The sequence below is a fragment of the Pinus tabuliformis genome, chromosome 8 (genome assembly GCF_031772625.1).
Source record: "Pinus tabuliformis cultivar Carrire ecotype Pingquan chromosome 8, CPIR1, whole genome shotgun sequence".
Lineage (NCBI taxonomy): Eukaryota > Viridiplantae > Streptophyta > Pinopsida > Pinales > Pinaceae > Pinus > Pinus tabuliformis.
In genome coordinates this window covers 538,894,944-538,913,528 of record NC_142294.1, presented here as the reverse complement: position 1 = coordinate 538,913,528, position 18,585 = coordinate 538,894,944, and the positions used below count along the sequence as shown (strand labels likewise).

The 18,585-nt window shown below is 36.3% G+C and overlaps 2 protein-coding genes and 1 pseudogene across 2 annotated transcripts; 2 read left to right on the top strand and 1 right to left on the bottom strand.

The window, feature by feature from the left end:
* Nucleotides 1-364: 364 nt before the first annotated feature.
* On the bottom strand, nucleotides 365-2,462 carry LOC149236530 (putative non-intrinsic ABC protein 5). Its single transcript, XM_089368942.1, has 5 exons — nucleotides 2,232-2,462; nucleotides 1,955-2,041; nucleotides 1,108-1,809; nucleotides 840-1,004; nucleotides 365-562 (listed from the first exon to the last, which is right to left on the bottom strand). Exons 1-5 carry the CDS (start codon nucleotides 2,460-2,462, stop codon nucleotides 365-367), a joined length of 1,383 nt encoding a protein of 460 aa, XP_089225068.1.
* Nucleotides 2,463-3,644: 1,182 nt separating this feature from the next.
* LOC149236529 (acetolactate synthase 1, chloroplastic-like) lies at nucleotides 3,645-10,529 on the top strand (annotated as a pseudogene).
* Nucleotides 10,530-13,201: 2,672 nt separating this feature from the next.
* Nucleotides 13,202-14,232, top strand: LOC149236528 (putative 2' cyclic ADP-D-ribose synthase BdTIR). Its single transcript, XM_089461580.1, has 2 exons — nucleotides 13,202-13,856; nucleotides 13,964-14,232. The coding sequence occupies exons 1-2, from the start codon at nucleotides 13,207-13,209 to the stop codon at nucleotides 14,046-14,048; spliced, it is 735 nt and encodes a 244-aa protein (XP_089317706.1). The 5' UTR covers nucleotides 13,202-13,206; the 3' UTR covers nucleotides 14,049-14,232.
* Nucleotides 14,233-18,585: the final 4,353 nt, after the last annotated feature.

Here is an 18,585-nt window from a genome sequence, read left to right as displayed (position 1 = left end):
CGGATCGACGAGGCTGGACTACTACAACAGCGTTGGACTACAGGTAGGATCTAAACACTTGATTTCTTGTATGGTAAATGCATATTTAGAGAAGGATTGCTCTTAATTGTCTTGTTTGTCACTAGAGAGCCTTAAGCTCCTAGGGAGGTTGGTTGTGTCCGCACTATCGACTCTTTCCGCCTGACACCCCCAAATGCTTTTCTGTCCTAATCGTAGCCGTTAGACGATTGAACAAAAACCAGCGGTCTAATTTAATAAAAAATGTTTTAAAACATTAAAAAACCTTAAAAAACGTTATTAGCCTGCAGCTGTTTGTGCTTTTGCAAGGCATTTGATTCGTTTAACGCTTGGACCACCAATTTGGTTAACAGCGAGCGGGTTGAGAGGTTATCACAGCACCCTCCAGGAGCGTTGATGATGGAGCAATTGGTTCCCGAAATTCCTGGTCAAAACTTCTAATGGTGGCTGCTCCAGAGATTGATTCTCCAAAATGTTGTACGATTGGAGCTCTACAAACTGATGCCAGCCGAGCCAGTTCCCTAGCTGATGTTATGTAGTATTGCTGCATGCAAGGAAGGTTAGAGGAGTTACAAGAATTCTCTTATTACTATAAAAACCCAAAAGCATGGAAACAAAGAAATACAGATAAACTGTTGTCATGATAGAATCCTGATGCAACTTAATCTATTTGATAACATCCTTTTCAATCAGATTATTGGATCTACCTACAGCAAACCTTGAAGTAGAAATCAAACTCTCTTATCGCCAATTTATGTTCCTCTGAGAAAATTAAAATTTGCAAGTTCGTATTTATTATTATTGAGAAATACAGAGAATACCTGATACCATATACAACTTGCACCCACTGGTATAAACACAATGAAGACCTGCCAAGCAATATGAGACATGACTGCAATGATCCCCAAAAGTTGTATAAATGCAAAAGCCAATTCTCCTAGTTGAGAAGGAATCAATGTGTCCACTGCACTCTGATCAGTTGATGCCTGCCAAGAAACAGAGAGCTTGTTACTGACCCACTAGAATCAAATGATTTCCTTCTCTCTCAGGAAAGGTATTAGCCTATTAAAACAATAAATGTCAACTGACCCGATTCAGTATTCGCCCAGATGGAGTTGCATCAAAGAAGGACATTGGTGCACGAAATATACACCTGTGCAGAGTGCTGAAAAGCTGATTAGCAGTTTTAAGTCCAACCAATGAAAGAAGCATAGACCTCACAAGAACGCACAGGGAGCTGCTTAATGTCAAAGCAACATAAACCAGAATGAAAAGGGACTTTCTCATAGGGGAACTCTCATTTTCTTTTGTAGAGGCTTCCAATGTCATCCAGAGGTTACTACATATTTGAAGTAGCTGACTTATTATTTGGGCCAGTAGTATTTTAGGTATCAAAGTACCATTGTATGCAGCAGTAATGTAAGACCAGTGTACCGACATGCTTACTCTGCCTCTCTCTCTTTCTTCTTCTTGTACAAGCTGTGAATTTTTATTCTCTTTATCCAATTTTTCTTTGTGGTTTTCTGGTTCAACCTCTTCCTCTACATCTATTGAGTTCTGAACACCGCACTGCTCCAGTGTGTCACTGGCAGTAACATTTTTCACTGCAGCTGTATTGCCAGGACATGAGCTTTCAACAAATCTCTCTGATGTGTACACTTCAGATTTCTCCATAGCAGAAATAGTTTTCAAAGCTTTTTGATGTGCATCAACTAATTCCACAAAATCTGTGCCTGATTGTAACTTGTCATCATATCTGCCAACCTGAGTAATTTCACCATCTCGCATTACCTGTGAAGAATATCATTTACATCAACAAAATATGGATCACTTATCTCCTCCTCTCAATAAATGATCAATAAACTCACTGTCCCTTTACCAATTACATTGAAAATTTTAATATCACTAGAACAGGATGAAAGAAATTCAAACCTACCAGAATGATGTCAGCAGAGGGTAAAAACTCCACTTGATGAGTTAGATAGACTACAGTCTTTGAACCCAGAATACAAAGTATGCATTCCTATAACAAGCAAGTCCAATTTCTTAGATGTTTATGGGCATGAATTTGCAGTGGCACAACCAGCAATGTATATTATCCAGACTGAACAATGAATTGCAGAGTGCTACTGTAGAGCTTCATCATTCCATCAAAACATTAAAACTAATTAATTCAGCAAACCTACAGTATGTAAAGGATAAGAGAAACATACTTGGAAAATATGTTTTCCGGTATGTGCATCCACAGCACTAAAAGGGTCATCAAAAATATAAATGTCTACATCTTGATATAAAGCACGGGCAATCTGTATTCTCTGTTTTTGTCCACCACTCAAATTTAACCCTCTTTCTCCAATGTCTGTCTCGTCCCCATAAGGAAAAAGTTCAAGATCTTTCTTCAATGCACAAGCATCAAGTACACTATTGTATCTAATAGTATCCATCTGCTTTCCAAAGAGAATAGCGTCTTTAATTTTCCCACTTTGTATCCAAAGCCTTGATGAGTTATAGTCCTCAAATGAAACCTAGCCAAGTAACTGCTTTACGCAGATCTCTTATGGAAACCTACCCCAGATACGCCGCTGTTGATCTGTTGATCTCACAGAAAAACAGTGCTGCAAAGGCTGACAAACACAAACTGTTAGCCTTTTAAAATTCATATCGTTGCTTCACAGTGAAAAAGAGATAAGAGATTGGATTCTATTATTGTATGAGTTGCTATGGATCTATGCCATAGGGTTTGAATTCCATTATTACTTTCTTTTTGTATGAAAAAATCGTATATTTAATACTCAAGCAGAATATTCATCAAATGAACTGCAGTTGTAAATGAATCCAATTCTTCTTGTTCTTTGAATCTGTTCTTTTCTGTTTTTGGTATGAAAATCCTTGTGAAACATTTTTATATCCAAATACTTCTGGATTTTTTGAGATATATTTATTATTCTTTTCCTAGGTACAAATGCATTTTATCTGTTTTAATTTGTGGATATGGATGACTATATAATTATGAAAAGTTCCTTTTATGACACTGGCAGTTTCTGGTGCATTACAATTTACAGAATTAGCTTCCCTACTTATAGCTGTTCCTTTTCTTGATTTCAGTAATACAGACAAAAAAATGTACTTTTCAATTTTGAAAAATCCTCTTGAAATTTGATTTAAAGACTAAGGTTTATGAATCATGTATCAATAAAGTCCTATTGTGCAGATAATGGATGCTTTTCCTATGGACATTTCATTTGTTGTCAGGACTCGAGATGTCAATCTATGAAAGCCAACGTGCTAGTAAATTTGATGTCAAATTTTAGACATTTTCTCTATGTGAGTGAAGTCATTTCCTTGAATTTGGTGTTCATGCACAGAATTCTGTTGTGATAAAAAACAATTATCCTATTTTTGGAAGTGCCCTTTGCTTAGACAGAGGAACTTAATAGACCAATACAATTGATCCATGTAATATTTCCTTTTGATCCATGTATATTTTCAAACAAACAATCGTAAATTGTTATGGCATGGCTACCAATTTCGTAAAAAAGTCTTACCTAACACGTTATTCATAACTTAATAGACCAATACAATTGAGCAACAAGCTCTATTTGCATGCCTTTTACTCTCCAAAAAAAATGCCTGGCATATTGGTGGAAAAAGAGATTCCCAGTTCTCAGAAGTTCTATTGCCCATTCAAGGATTGCTCGGCACTCTTGTTGAAGGATGTGCCTGAAGTAGGAAGCTCAACTGAGCCAGCTGTTGTTGTTATAAAAGAGTCAGAATGCCCTGAATGCAGAAGGTTGTTTTGTGCTCAATGTGGTGGTAAGAATGATAAAAGGAGCTGATATTTCCTTGGATTTGGGACCTGGGAGACAACAAAGTTGTGAAAAATACATATGGCTGTAAATATTGTTTACCAAATTCCATTGTGGTTTCTCTTTAACTTGATCTTTGTAATGTAGTCCTGATTCTCTTAAACAAGGGAATTGTCTGTTTTTCAGGTTGCATAGATGTTGAACAATTAATGTGCATTCATTATTGAATATCTATAGTAATGCTGTATTCAAGTATGTTTACAATGTTGTGTTCAAGTGCATTCACAATTTGTTCTTATACCACAACTTCTTCGTCATGAATAACTTGATTTGTTTCAAAGTGCATGCCATGAAGATTTCATTCAAGAGATACATGCTTGAACAAAAACAAACTTAAAATGTAGTAAGTTCAACCCCATACCTGTTGTGGATCTTTGATAGTCAGGGTTCTTGCGAAGTTTCATGAGTCAAGAAAAAGCCTCAAAGGACCTTGTGAAGTCTCTTTACTGAAATCTTTTTCAAGACTTACCTTCACAGGTTTTGGATAACTTGATCAGGGGTGTTCTGAAGCACATATCAGATTGCATTGTAGCTACATTTCTTAGTGATAACGTTAAGCGGTTCAATACAAATGCTGTTATGGGAATTGAGGTTGATTTGACACTGCTTGAATCTTTTGCAGATACTCAATTTCATGACAGTGGCTTGCATTCCTCATGCTGCTCTGTAGCCCTCTGTCTAATAATCTTAATTTCTTCATCTTTCATATGCAATTTTGATGAGACTATACTAACTGTCTCTTCTAAATTTTTACTGTGCTCCTGTTGTTTAGCAACTTACCACCAATATTTTTTACACAACACATAATTATACAACCCCTACCACACCATCTACATGTGCTAAAATTAAAATACTAATGAAACCACCCAAAATACCACATGGCTTATAAAATAGTGATATCGAACCCTTTGTATTTACTGGTGTGAATATAAGATCATAATATGAAAATATACTGTAAGGACAATGACCATTTGGAATCAATTTTTCTTAGGAAGTTTTAGCTCATGGAGAATATGGTCACATTGGAGGCGTGATGGGATAGGCTGCCTTTTCCTTCTTTAGCGCACAACAGACTTCACATTGTCAGCACAATCTATAGCATGATACAACACTCAGTTCTCCCAATTTCTGCGTCGAGGTGCTACAGTCACGGTGTTCCCAATTTTAATGAGCTGTAACTATGTTATGAGACACCCAGAAATGCATTTCCCCACCTGTAAATAACATCAGAGTACAACACTTCATTTCACTTTTTTTCAAAAAAAGAGGATATAACCACCCAAAATACCACATGGCTTATAAAATCCTGAAAGAATGGTATGAAGGGTTTGTACCCTATCTGGACAATAATGTCATTGTGACAAAAAATTTTCTCCAATGTAGTTATCTCAGACATTGCAATTTCATGGAATATGCTTCATCATATCAATTGGTGTAATTGTATATGGATGGTTATTTTAGGTTATTCACCTATGGTATGGTCAAATATGCCTTTAATTTAGCTACATTCTTGAATATCATCCTTTTTCTTGAAAGAATTGTGTGAAGGGTTTGTACTCTATTTGGACAAAAATATTATTGTGGCATTTTTTTTCTATCTTAAATGCAGTTATCTCAAACATTGCGATTTCATGGAATATACTTCATCACATCGATTGGTATAATTGTATTAATTCTATTTATTAGCTATCTTGATTGCAATGTATGGATGGTTGTTTTCGGCCAGGCTCAAACATCTCTGTGTTGTTGGGGTTGCCATTGTGGTGTATTTAGTGACTATTTTGATGTGTTTATGTTGAAAATTTATAACCTTCATAAGCATTTTTAAGTTCACTGTTATTCAATAAGTAGTGTATTTTGTGAAGGACAATGGAGATCAGTGGATCTTCTCATTTGCTGTGAACAATACTAGAGTGCTCAAGCTAGTGTGTACAAAGCATATCACAGCAAGATATATTCGTATTTTGCATGTGCGAAGTATGCATTATGCTCACATATGGAATTTTTAACAATGTTCTTCTACGAGAAAAGTATGCCTTTATGTTTTGATGCAGACACCTCCAATCTGCACAGCACTCTGGTCCTCAGGTTTCCACAGGGGTAGACTTACACCACCCATTTAAACCTAACATAAATGTCAAAGAACGCTTCCCGTGATCTGAAAAGGGGTTAGTAACTATAATAGAGAATAGGCTGTGCAAGCTTTAGCAGAGGGATCAAATGAAGATTTCCAATCTCAAAACCTGCAAACAAGTTTACAGCAGAAGAGATTTAGTGAAGAATTACGTGATGCTCTATTCCTACAAACAATTGCGGTATTTATGAATGCAAACCACTAAAATATTTAGGTTGGGGATGAATAATCTACAGGGGACAACACCAATCTTTAGATTGCCAAAAAGCTAGAAAAGCTGTCTTTATTCCATTATCTCTAATCTTTGATACAAAGAAAACTCCCTAGATAACTAGCATACCGGCCCTACAATCGCTTCCCTCAGCGTATGGCTCATCTGAGCACATTCTTTATCCCCCTATGACAATTATAAGCACTGGATATACATCTATACCAAACCAGACTCCCGTTTAATGAGCTTAAAAAATGCCAGTGGATTGTGACAGATCTCATTGATGGTATGTCCTTCTGGAATTGCCACAGTTGAGTTGTAGAAGTAGCCTGCCCAGCCTGCCCACCTTCTGTCCACGTTTCCTTGTTAGCACCTATTCCCTGGTTAGTTTTTCTTTCTTCACATCATGTAGTGCGGTTTCTTTCCACTAATCATTCTGCTGAGTTGTAAGGAATCTTAAAAGATAACCACGACTGCAGTTGAGGGGAGATAGCAGGATGCTCCTGCATCTAGTTACGCCGTAAGGCGTTTCCCTCTGAAATGAACTCCCCCAAATGCTTTTCTGTCCTAATCGTAGCCGTTAGACGATTGAACAAAAATCAGCCGTCTAATTTAATAAAAAATGTTTTAAAACATTAAAAAACCTTAAAAAACGTTATTAGCCTGCAGTTGTTTGTGCTTTTGCAAGGCATTTGATTCGTTTAATGCTTGGACCACCAATTTGGTTAACGGCGAGCGGGTTGAGAGGTTATCACAGCACCCTCCAGGAGCATCGATGATGGAGCAATTGGTTCCCGAAATAACAACGCATGCTCTCAGTTATTTGGATTATCCGAGCTTGTGCCATCTCTCCATGACGAATTCTTCCATGCGCTGGGCGGCCAACGACGATAATGCCTGGAAAGCCCTCGATCACAAGGTAGCAAATTAGTCGATCCTCAATTTTTGTTAATTAATTGAATCCCAAAGATTTAGTTTTTCATATTTGACCGAGTACAGTTTTTCTGTGAATTTTTTATCTGGCAAAGCCCAATTTAACGAATAATAGTTCTGTTCAATTGCGCTTTTCATCATGGTGTGGGGCTTGTTTAAATGCCCTTGTTCCTTTCACCTCGCCACGCTTTGGTTATATGAAGGTGCAATTTTTTTTTTTCTGAGCAGACTTGTTTCTTGGAATTTTCATCTGGGTAAAAACTTATTCGACGAATGATCAGTTCCTGAATTATTTTGCTAAACTAGGGTTTTATGGTTTGTTTAAATGCCCTTGATTTTTTCAATTGCCCATGCTTTTGTCATATTACGTTGCATTTTTTGTCTGAGCAAACTCTAATGCCTGGAAAGCCCTCTATTACAAGGCAACGAATTAATCGATCCTCAATTCTCGTCAATTAATTGAATACCAAAGTTTTAGTTTGTCAAATTTGATCGGGTACACTTTTTTCCTGTGAATTTTTCATCTGGCAAATCCGAATTTAACGAATAATAGTTCTCTTCAATTGCTTTTTTCATCAGGGTTTAGGCTTGTTCCTTGTTGCTTTCATCTCGCCACGCTTGTGTTGTATGAAGTGCAATTTTTTTTCTGAGCACACTTGTTTTCATCTGGGTAAAAACGAATTTGACGAATGATCAGTCCCTGAATTTCATTGCTAAACTAGGGTTTTAAGGTTTGTTGCCCATGCTTTTGTTATATTAAGTTGCAGTTTTTGCCTGAGAAAACTCTCTCTAGGTTACTTAAGTGAAATTTTGATCTGGGTAAGGTGACAATTTGACAAGTGGTCAGTCTGTTGAATGATGTCGTTAAATTAAGGTTTAGTGTATGTACAATGCTCTTGTTATTTTCAACTGGGCAAGCTTCTGTTATATCAAGTTGTAGATTTTGTCTGACCACATTTGTTTTGTGGAATTTTCATCTGAATAGATCCCATGTTTGACGAATGATCACTTTGTCGACTTATACTTAAATTAGGGCTTAGTGTATGTCAAATTGGGCATGTTATTCCAAGCTCTAGGTTTTGGGTTTTCTTCTCATTTGCCAAGTTAAGCTCACAAGGGCCCACTCTATTTGCAGGCAGCATCAGAGAGAACATTGCTTACGGTAAAGAGAATGCAACAGAAACTGAGATAGTAGAGGCTGCAAAGGCTGCCAATGCCCACGATTTCATTTCGTAAGTACACTGAAATAAATCCCCTGACCACTGTTCAATTTGTTTTTCAGCCATTGCAAAATTTGTTTTCCAACCACGGTTTTTTATTTTTGCATGATGTATAAGTTGTTTCTTTTTTCATCATGTTTAAGTTGTTTCACAAACTTTTCTGAACTTACAAAACATAATTTCCATGGGACACTTCATGAATCCTATCTTAAACTTCATGTTTTATTAACCAAGTTTCTTAAACCTAAAAATTAGTGGTTATTGTAAATATTCTTACTGAATTCAATGCAGGTTATCTTTTTCTTTTAAGTTATAAATAAATAAGTCCTATATGAACAACTTGCCAGACTTCTTGTTAAATTCCATGCATTGTTAATGTTTCAGTGGCATGAGGGATGGATATGAGACCTACACCAGCAACAGGGGAACTCAGTTGTCTGGGGGGGCAGAAACAGAGAATAGCAATAGCAAGGGTAATTATAAAGAATCCAAGTGTCTTGCTGTTGGACGAGGCAACGAGTGCTTTGGATAGTCATTCGGAGAAAGTTGTTCAAGAAGCACTGGATGGAGTCATGGTAGGAAGAACCAGCGTGGTTGTAGCTCATCGTTTGAGCACAATTCAGAATGCTGACAGTATAGCAGTCATTGAGAATGGAAAGGTTGTTGAACAAGGAAATCACGCTTCTCTACTGAGCAAAGCCGAAGGAGGTGCATATTTTGGTTTGATTAAACTGCAGCAACCACATTAACCAATTATTCAACCTGTAAGCTAAACTGCAATAACCCTCATACTCCTCATCACAAATGTGGCCAGTTATAAAGAGTGCAGGGCAGTCAGCGCAAAATTGATATTTGAGTTGTTTCACTAAATGGTGATGATTAGAAGCAGAAAGGATAATAATTAGGCTGTATGTTGTAAAAAAGTTAATTAAATATCTCGGGTGATTATGAAGAATAATCATAAACCTTATTATTACTGCTTTCAGAAGTAGAAAGGTTAATAATTAGGCTGTCTGTTGTAAAAAAGTGAATTAAATATCTCGGCTGATTATAAAGAATAATCATAAACCTTATTATTATTGATTTTAATGTGAAAATTATCTTATCCGGAGTAAATTTCCTTGTTTCATGGATGTTTTTAGAATTGAATGGCATTGCAAATCTTCTTTTGTTCTACTTGAGGATGGGCTACAGTGGAAATATGTACATGTAACAAACTTACATTTTCATGAACATCCCAGTAAAGTATGTATTTTAAATTTTCATATATTGTATATAAAATTTAATATCCGATGCAGCTTTCGTGATTTACAAATTTCATTAAATTTAACATCCGACGTAGCTTTCGTGATTTACAGAACAACCTTGGGATTACACAGAAAAATATATTACGTTTTTTCTTTCGTGATTTACAATTGCAAGAATGATATGATAGGCTGGAGTTTTCCGAGTGGAATGGGGACTTACGAGAACATAAAAGAAGATGGCCTTTGAGTTTCCAAGATTTTGAGGATGCCATTCCTCCCCAGTTTTCCATTCAACTGCTATGTGAATTAACTGATGGTAATGCTATAATCAGTACTGGAGTGGGCCAACACTAGATGTGGGCAGCCCAATGGTTCCAATATGAGAGACCTCGACTGTGGCTGACATCAGGGGGTCTCGGGGCTATGGGATTTGGTTTGCCTGCAGCACTTGGGAGCTGCCGTGGCCAATCCAGGGGCTATTGTTGTTGATATAGATGGAGATGTTAGTTTTATGATGGATGTGCAAGAATTGGCCACCATCAGGGTAGAAAACCTGCCTGTTAAGATGATGATATTGAACAATCAGCACTTGGGCATGGTGGTCCAATGGGAAGATCGCTTTTACAAAGCAAACAGAGCACATACTTACCTCGGGGATCCATCTGCTGAATCTGAGATTTTCCTCAATCTTTTGAAGATGGCAGATGCATGCAATATACCAGCAGCTAAGGTAACAAAGAAAGCAGATGTCAGGGAGGCCATTTTACAAATGCTCGATACCCCGAGCCATATTTATTGGATGCCATTGTGCCACACCAGGAGCATGTCTTGCCTATGATACCCAGTGGTGGAGCTTTTAAAGATATTATAACCGAAGGCGATGGGAGAAGAGCATACTAAAAAGAAGAGCCTAAGCCGTTTCTCATTGTATAAGATTATTCTAGGTTCTAAAAGTGCATTTTCATTGTTTTCCTTTTGAAGGTATGGAGAAAGCTTTATTTTCTCTCCTCTACAATTTTATTGGTAGGACACATTTTATTTCTCTAACTTATACGGTACATAAATCAAGGCAAGTTTGGACACTTTAGATTGTTCACAAAGTCTTGATTTTATGTTTATATGTTGTGATTGCTAAGAATGAATGCAGCAAACTTTCATCTCTGTTTCTACTGATATTGGGTGGCCCATGAGGCAAGGGCATAAATTGTGGTGCATTGTATCTCTACTTCTACTTCTTCTTCTTCTTCTTCTTCTTTTTTTGTTTTTTGTTTTTTTTTTGTTTTTTGTTTTTTGTTTTTGTTTTTTGTTTTTTGTTTTTGTTTTTTGTTTTGTTTTTTTGTTTTTTTTTTTTTCTGTATTTGACTGTTTGTTATAGCAAATGTGCATTCATTTCATTGCATAGAGCATTTTGCAAAGTAAGATTCACATAAGATATCCAAGGATGAATTGAAAATAACCTATACGAGGAGGATAAATGTGGTAGTGTCATGGATTGCATAATAACATATGGCATACAAGTTTGATGGTAACTCACTATTTCTACCTTTGACAATGGACTTTGAAAAGATGCCCATCCTATATGTAAGAAATTTGTGTTTTAAAGATTTTTTGAATTGCTAACTCGGGATCTTGAAGTCAAGACTTTTTACTAAATGTCTTTGCTGGATACCTTAGAGATGTAACTATTGTTGTACTTAGCTATTGTCTAACAATTATAATAGTTAGTGAATTCCATATTGTAGGACATATGTTGGAAAGTCAATTTTTCGTTGTTTCTAGAATTTTAGAGTTGACCTTTCCTGTATTATTATAAAACCCTGACCATTGACAGTGATTTCTAAATTATAGTTTTGCAAATGGACATCGCTCCCAGAGTAAAAATATTCAATGTTCAGGAAGAAAGAGTACCGGGTGTTGTGGGGTGAAGTTTGGGGGTGGGTCTTCGGATCAAAACATCTCTTCTTGTACATCGCATGGTAAATCATGCTCAACTTCTCTGTAGTGAACCATTTTGTAGGAACATGTTCCATTCTTATTTAATTGGAGCTCTTCTTCATTCGAAGACTCTTCTGCCCAAACAATTGTAGGTTCTACAACTAGCTATTTGAGATAGTCGACATAAATTTAGATTGTTGCACCTAGATATGAATCCATTCATCTCATCAATTAAGCGGATTGCTTTTGTGAAAATGTGTTTCCTTATTGGTTTGGGATATTTGATTTTTGCCATTTGCCCTGAGAGAAGTGAGGTGCACTCTACAGCCAGGGGTGCAGAGGACATTGAATGTGTGTCACGTCACTTGTATAAGGTTAATAAAATAAAATGAGAGAAAAGTCACTGTCATATGTGTAGAAATTCCACGAAAATTCTGATCTGCTTGAATGAACAAATCTGAACCTAACTTGTAACTCGAGATGCAGAATATAAAAACACTTGTTTTTCTAGGGAACCCAACTGGGAAAACCCTCTGCTTGATTGAGAATTTTATTGATAGAAGAATGAGCAATAGATATCTTACAAAAACAATCTTGTTTCAATAGGAACCAATTTGGTTTTCTATTCTTGTACTAAGCTGAAGCACTCCTTGCAAGACTTTGATCCCTGCTTCCCTATTTCCTTGCGCAAGTCCCAAGGAAATTCTCCTATAAATCTGCGCACAAGCCTCTCTTTGTATGCTGAACCTCTCACAAGTTCACACACACAAACACAAATCTGTGTTCTCCACTGCCTTGTGTCGCCAACTCGTGCTCACAAGACAATTGAATAACAATGTGCCTTAATCCTTGGGGGAGTGCTCAGACATCAAGGCTCAAAGCCATTACAAGAAATACTCATTATGAACTCAATACATCACATGTAGGGATTGAACCTGTTTGGGGGCGATAACAAGTTAACAGCATTTATGCCAACCACGTGAGCTAAATCCGGTTGATGTGTGTATGTGTATAAGTTACCAGATGTCAGATTTAAAATTGGATATGGATCCACCAATATTTTAAACATTAATAATTTGTTATTACATTACATTAAGTCATTTTATGAACCATATCACTCTTAACATGTTACTTTTAAGATTACGTACTAATAACATGTATGTGGTTCATAAAGTTTACATTTAATTCAATTATGTACAATGGCAGTGGTTTATAAAAATTACTTTAATATATTTAAGAGCCTAATTCAGAATTCCACAAAAACAATTGTTGAACTTCAGACTCTCTCAATCCCCTCTTAAGGTCATATGTGAGGAGATGCCAACCTGAAGGAAATATGCTACATGTCACTACCAGAATTGAAAAATGAAAAATTAGAAATGGAGTTTCTTCAAGAGTTTCATGATTTGATTTTCTCAATCAATCTATCAGCCTCTCTTTGTACCTTTTGGGACAATTGCTAGTCGTATTAGTTATTAGTTAATTAGGCCGATAGTTCACTCTCCACTTGACATCTGTGCGCCGAGCTTCCGGGAGAGTTCGTGGAGTTTATGGCTGTTTCCGTTTACGGTTTCGTGGAGTTAATGGCTATTTCAGTTTACGGGCTCCAATTTCTGTTTGTATAGTCGAATCGGCATTGGCAATGGCATCCCCTATATCCTCATGCCCCCAAAACCCTCTTGAAACTGAAATCGGGATAGAAATTGAAAGTTCGCCTCCTCGTTCTCACAATCTTCGTCCTGCAGTTTTAGCGATTGACGCCTCGTCCTCCGCGGCTGCAACGACAGCCTCCACCTCATGTAATTCCCACAGCAATCGCAACTTCTATTGTGATGTATTTATCAATCACAGAGGGCCGGATGTTAAGAAAACCTTGGCTAGACATCTCTACCATCGCCTTCGTTTACACGGAATCCGAGTCTTTTTGGACCGGCCGGAATTGTATGAGGGGGGGAATTTTTCTTCAGAAATAGAAGCTGCCATTAGAACCGCCTCAGTCCATGTGGCTATTTTCTCTCGTACATATGCAGCATCGACTTCGTGTTTGAATGAGCTCTTCCTGATGTTGGAGTCGAAGGCTCCTATTATTCCGGTGTTTTACGGTGTAAAACCAGATGATCTTTGTTTGTCGCAGGGCAAAGATGGAGTGTATGCTCAAGATCTATGCAACTTAGAAATCACGCAAACGGGTGAAGGGAAACCGCGATACGACTCCACCAGCATTCAAACCTGGAGAGATGCCCTTTCTCGTGTTGCAGAAATAAGGGGTTTCGATCTGGACGCATATAATGGGTGAGATCTCAACCCTCCCCTCTCAGTATTGTAATACTTCACGCTGATTAGATATACATAGGTTAAAGTTTCTCATTAGCTGTATTTATTTTCTTGTGAATAACCAGAGACGAAGGGGAGTTGCTAGATCAAGTGGTTGAATGCGTGTTGAAACAGGTGAAAAAATTGATATTCAATGTCACCAAATATTGAACTGCTTTGGAGGAAAAGGTGAAGGATTTTGAAAATAGAGTCCTGTTGCAGCAGCAGCAGGAGAGTGGAAAGGTTCAGGTCGTGGGGATTGTTGGGTTGGGCGGGGTTGGAAAGACAACCCTGGCGAAAGAACTCTTCAACAGGAAGAGGTCAGATTACAGTAAATCTTACTTTTTATGTGATATTAGGGAAAATGCAAATAAAGGTTCATTACATCATTTGCAGAGTGAACTTCTCAATGGCTTGACTCACTTTGATATTCATATAGACAGCATCTATGAAGGCATATAGATTCTTAAAAGAAATCTCTCATGTTCTAATGCTTTCACAGTTTTTGATGACATAGATCAGGCAAATCAGCTGGATGCATTTTTGTCAGTTCAAAGTGTACTCAGGGCAGATAGCTTAATTTTGATTACATCTAGAGACAAAACTATTCTCACAGATTCAGGAGTTCAAAACACATCAATTTATAAATTAACAGGCCTTGATGCACAACAGTCCCAGGAACTCTTTTGCTTGCATGCCTTTAGCTAGCCCTATCCACTTCCAGGGTTTGACTATCTCGCGATTACCAAACCTTATATGGCTTCGCTGGAATAAATGCCCCTGGTTTTCTCTGCCTTCTTGGATACCTATGAAGAACCTTAGGGTTTTAGAAGTGCGGGGGAAGAAATTGAAATCATTGTGGCAATCCGGATATCAGGTAAATAAAATTTTGGCGATTTAAAGTATGTGTTTATTCGTTATTGATTTCGCACAGTAGGATCTGCAACGAATTTAAATGGTTTTGCAGAAGCTAATCGTCGAATTCTTTCTTACGATTAAAACCCTGGAACATTTTGCAGGCACCTTTGCTGTTGCGACAGTTAGTTATTTATTCTCCCCTTTCAAAGTTACCAAAATCAATAGGGCACCTTAAGCACCTCGAACTGATTGTCCTCCATAAGATTAATCTTAAAACTTTGCCGGATGAATTTTGTCATTTGGTGTCATTGAAACGATTGGAGTTAACAAGTTGCCCAAATCTAAAGTCACTGCCAGATTCCTTTGGGCACTTAATAAACTTGGATTACATCAATCTGTCTCACACTTCTCATTTGCAGGTGCTTCCAAAGTCTTTTGGTAATTTAATAAACCTGAAATACATAGGTCTGTCTCACTCCCTACAGTTGCAGATGCTTCCAGGTTCTTTTGGTAATTTAATTCGTCTTAAATATCTTGATTTGAGTTGGTGCTATAATTTAACCGTCTCTAGCGAAACACTGGGAAACATCAGCACACTTGAATGTTTAGATGTTTCCTATTGTAAGAACATTGAAATATTACCTCCACAAATAGCATATCAAAAGTACCTAAAAAAATTAGATCTTAGGGGTACAAACATAAAAGAATTTCCAAATGAAATTGGAGACTTGGGCGATTTAGAAGTTCTGGAAATAGGGAGCCCTTCGCTGGACAGTCTACCACTTTCACTTGGTCACTTGAAGATCTTTAAGGAATTGAGGCTCGAGAATTGCAGTGAATTGAAACATTTGCCGGTGACTATTCGACTGTTGACTCAGTTGACTGAGTTGAGAGTATTGAATTGACATTTTCAAAAAAATTAGCTGGATTTTTTCAAAATTACGCTGTAATTTCTATCATTTTCTGTGCAAAATTAAGGCACTCAAAATTCTAAAACTTGACAACTATAATCCACTTTTTCAAAAAATTTAGCTAAATTTTTTCAAAAGCATGCTGGAATTTTTATTATTATCATGATGGCTCCAACAATTTTTCATGCATTTTCAAATATGGAACGACGACCATGATATTGTTCACAATGTCGTATCGTTTCTTTCACCTCTTCCATTACAATATAATAGTATTTTCTAATAACACCATAAATAGGTAGCATATGGAAAAATTACATCTCGGAAGACAAAAAAAAAAAAAAAAAAACAAAAAAACAAACAAACAAACAAACAAACTTAAAAAACTTTAAAATAATGTACAAAAACATGTTCACATAAACAAAAACAACTACATGGATAATGAATAACCTCTACATGACATTACTATTATTTACCAAATAGCCATATTCGAATACACATAACTAATCATTTCAAGTATAACTCATTATCATCCACCCTAGCTTTCAACAACGTCCATTCACATGTTGCTATTTTTCCACACACTACTATTATTTACAAAATATCCATATTCAAAATACACATAACTAATACTTTCAACTCTAACTCATTATCATCCACCCTTTCTTTCAACAATGTCCATTCACATGTCGCTATTCTTTCACAAACTATTATTATTTACAAAATATCCATTTTCAGAATACACATAACTAACTATTGCAATTGTAACTCATTATCATCCACCCTTGCTTTCAACAATGTCCATTCACATGTCCCTATCCTTCCCCACTCTATGCCTTACGGCGTTTCGTTTGCAACATAAGGTGCAAATGCTAGTTTATTTGTTTTTCCATATTTTTATTAAAAATACAAGGTATAGCCAGCGATTTTGACAAGAATTGATAAGAGATGAAACCATGGTTTTCTCTATCATAACTATTTATTGGTTTTTTTGCACATATGATAGATTTGTGCATGAAATTTTAATTCAAAATTTTTACTCTATAAATAAACACTCATTCATGCATGAAGAAAAAAACTAGTATTCAATATAAATAATTATTTATTAAATAAAATATTAATCATAAAAAAGAAAATCCAAAGGTCCAATACAGTTGAAACTTCACTCTGATACTATATGTAACAACCTTGAAATTAAAACATGTAACTAATTAGATTAATTATGCGATTTACAATCGACACACCTCTATTCAACTAATTAGCATAAAATTTTTGAGAAAGAAGAGCAAAGGCAACTTACCTGTAGTGATGATATTCCTTACTTGTAATTTCGGAGTTGAATGCTATTTAAATCTCGCTAACCGCAACAAAGTTTTGGGGACGACTCTCCACCCAACCGTAGGCTCAGTTGCACATAATCTTTTTACAACTGGCCACCCTGAGCCCTCAATCAACATACCACTGCCAATGAATCTTTTGTCTCACAACACTTTTCTCCCAAGAGAATGGACAATGGAATCATGCAATGATCTCTCATCTTCCTCACCATCTATTAAATAGAGCAAACATTGGAAGGGGAACTATATGCACACATTCCATGTGTCAACATGCAACTTTTATTTTTTTATTATTATAAGATTTACTTGAGTTAAATTTTCTCTTAATTTATTTATTTCTTGTTTTATTTATTTTTACTTTTTGATAACTTTATTTATTTTTACTATTTTTATATTTCTTTTAGTTGACTCTTTCTTATTTTATTTTACTTTTTGTTAACTTTACTTTTTATTACTATTTTATAGTTTTACTTTTATATCTACTTATTTAGAACTTTAGTATTGTCATTTACTATTTTATTATTTGTTATTATTATATTTATTTATCATTTATTATCTATTTACTATTATTATCTTTTCTTTATGTTTATTATTTATTTTTTTATAAATAATATTATATTATATTATTTATTATTATTATTATTATTATTATTATTATTATTATGGGACATTACAATATACTTTCCTAGATTCACTCAAGAAGCTTGTTTTTGGTCCCTTAGGGTTGAATCATGACCCCTAAGAGTTGTTTATTGTTCTGGATCAACATCTAAACTCTTGATTTCTCGAGCTCTACTTGTTGTTTCATTTTCTTGCCTAAGTGAAGCGGTGCCCCTTTATATCGCATTGACCATTGATGCACAACAATGATTACATATTGCACATTCCTGAGAGTTTTGAAAAAATATTTACACTTCTACTGCAAGCGATGCAAGTGGAAAAATTCCTTATGCACGAGAACGAGTTCCTCATGGAGACTCTTCATGGTCTCCCCAAGTGTCTATACTTCACCAAGTAGGGGAAGTGGCGTTCTAAGAAGATGCACAAAGTTGTTCAACCTCTTGCATGGCAACATGTAATTTCTTTGCCAATTGCTTGTTTTCGGCAATCAAATACTCAATGTTCGACTTTGCTGCACCCGAAAAACCCAAGTTGGTTGCGGTAATGGCATTGGGATTATTTCGGTGTCCGCCACAATCACCCTTTCTCTAATAAATGCAGGCGATGCGAAGTCATCCGAGAAATGCTTCTTACGTGCTTGTACAATCTTCTTCTAAAGTGATCGTACAAAAAATCCTACATGTCCATGAACAGATCGTCATCAAGAGGAACAACTTCCTCTTCCTCTCCTAGAGCTGACTCCGCTACCGGAGGTAGTGGAGATTGAATAGTGACCTGCTATGTGCTAGGCATCAGGTCAACATCTTGATTTTGTGGCTTCAGTTCTTCCTCCATGTCTACAATCTCTATCAACTCTTCAATTTGCTGAGAAAGCTTCATATCTTGCATCTCTTCACTCACCTCCATTGGTTGCCAATTTTGTTCTTGCTCTTCAACTTATTTCTACGTTGTTTCTTCTGCTATTTCACTTCACCTCTCTTCTTC

Excerpts from the sequence above, each read along its gene's own strand:
- LOC149236530 (XM_089368942.1), bottom strand. The coding sequence starts at position 2,462 with ATGGATACTATTAGATACAATAGTGTACTTGATGCTTGTGCATTGAAG. Across the intron at positions 1,005-1,107 it reads CTGGGCGAATACTGAATCGG|GCATCAACTGATCAGAGTGC; the intron begins GTCAGTTGACAT and ends GTTTCTTGGCAG. Across the intron at positions 563-839 it reads CAAGTTGTATATGGTATCAG|CAATACTACATAACATCAGC; the intron begins GTATTCTCTGTA and ends CCTTGCATGCAG.
- LOC149236528 (XM_089461580.1), top strand. The coding sequence starts at position 13,207 with ATGGCATCCCCTATATCCTCATGCCCCCAAAACCCTCTTGAAACTGAA. Across the intron at positions 13,857-13,963 it reads GATCTGGACGCATATAATGG|AGACGAAGGGGAGTTGCTAG; the intron begins GTGAGATCTCAA and ends GTGAATAACCAG.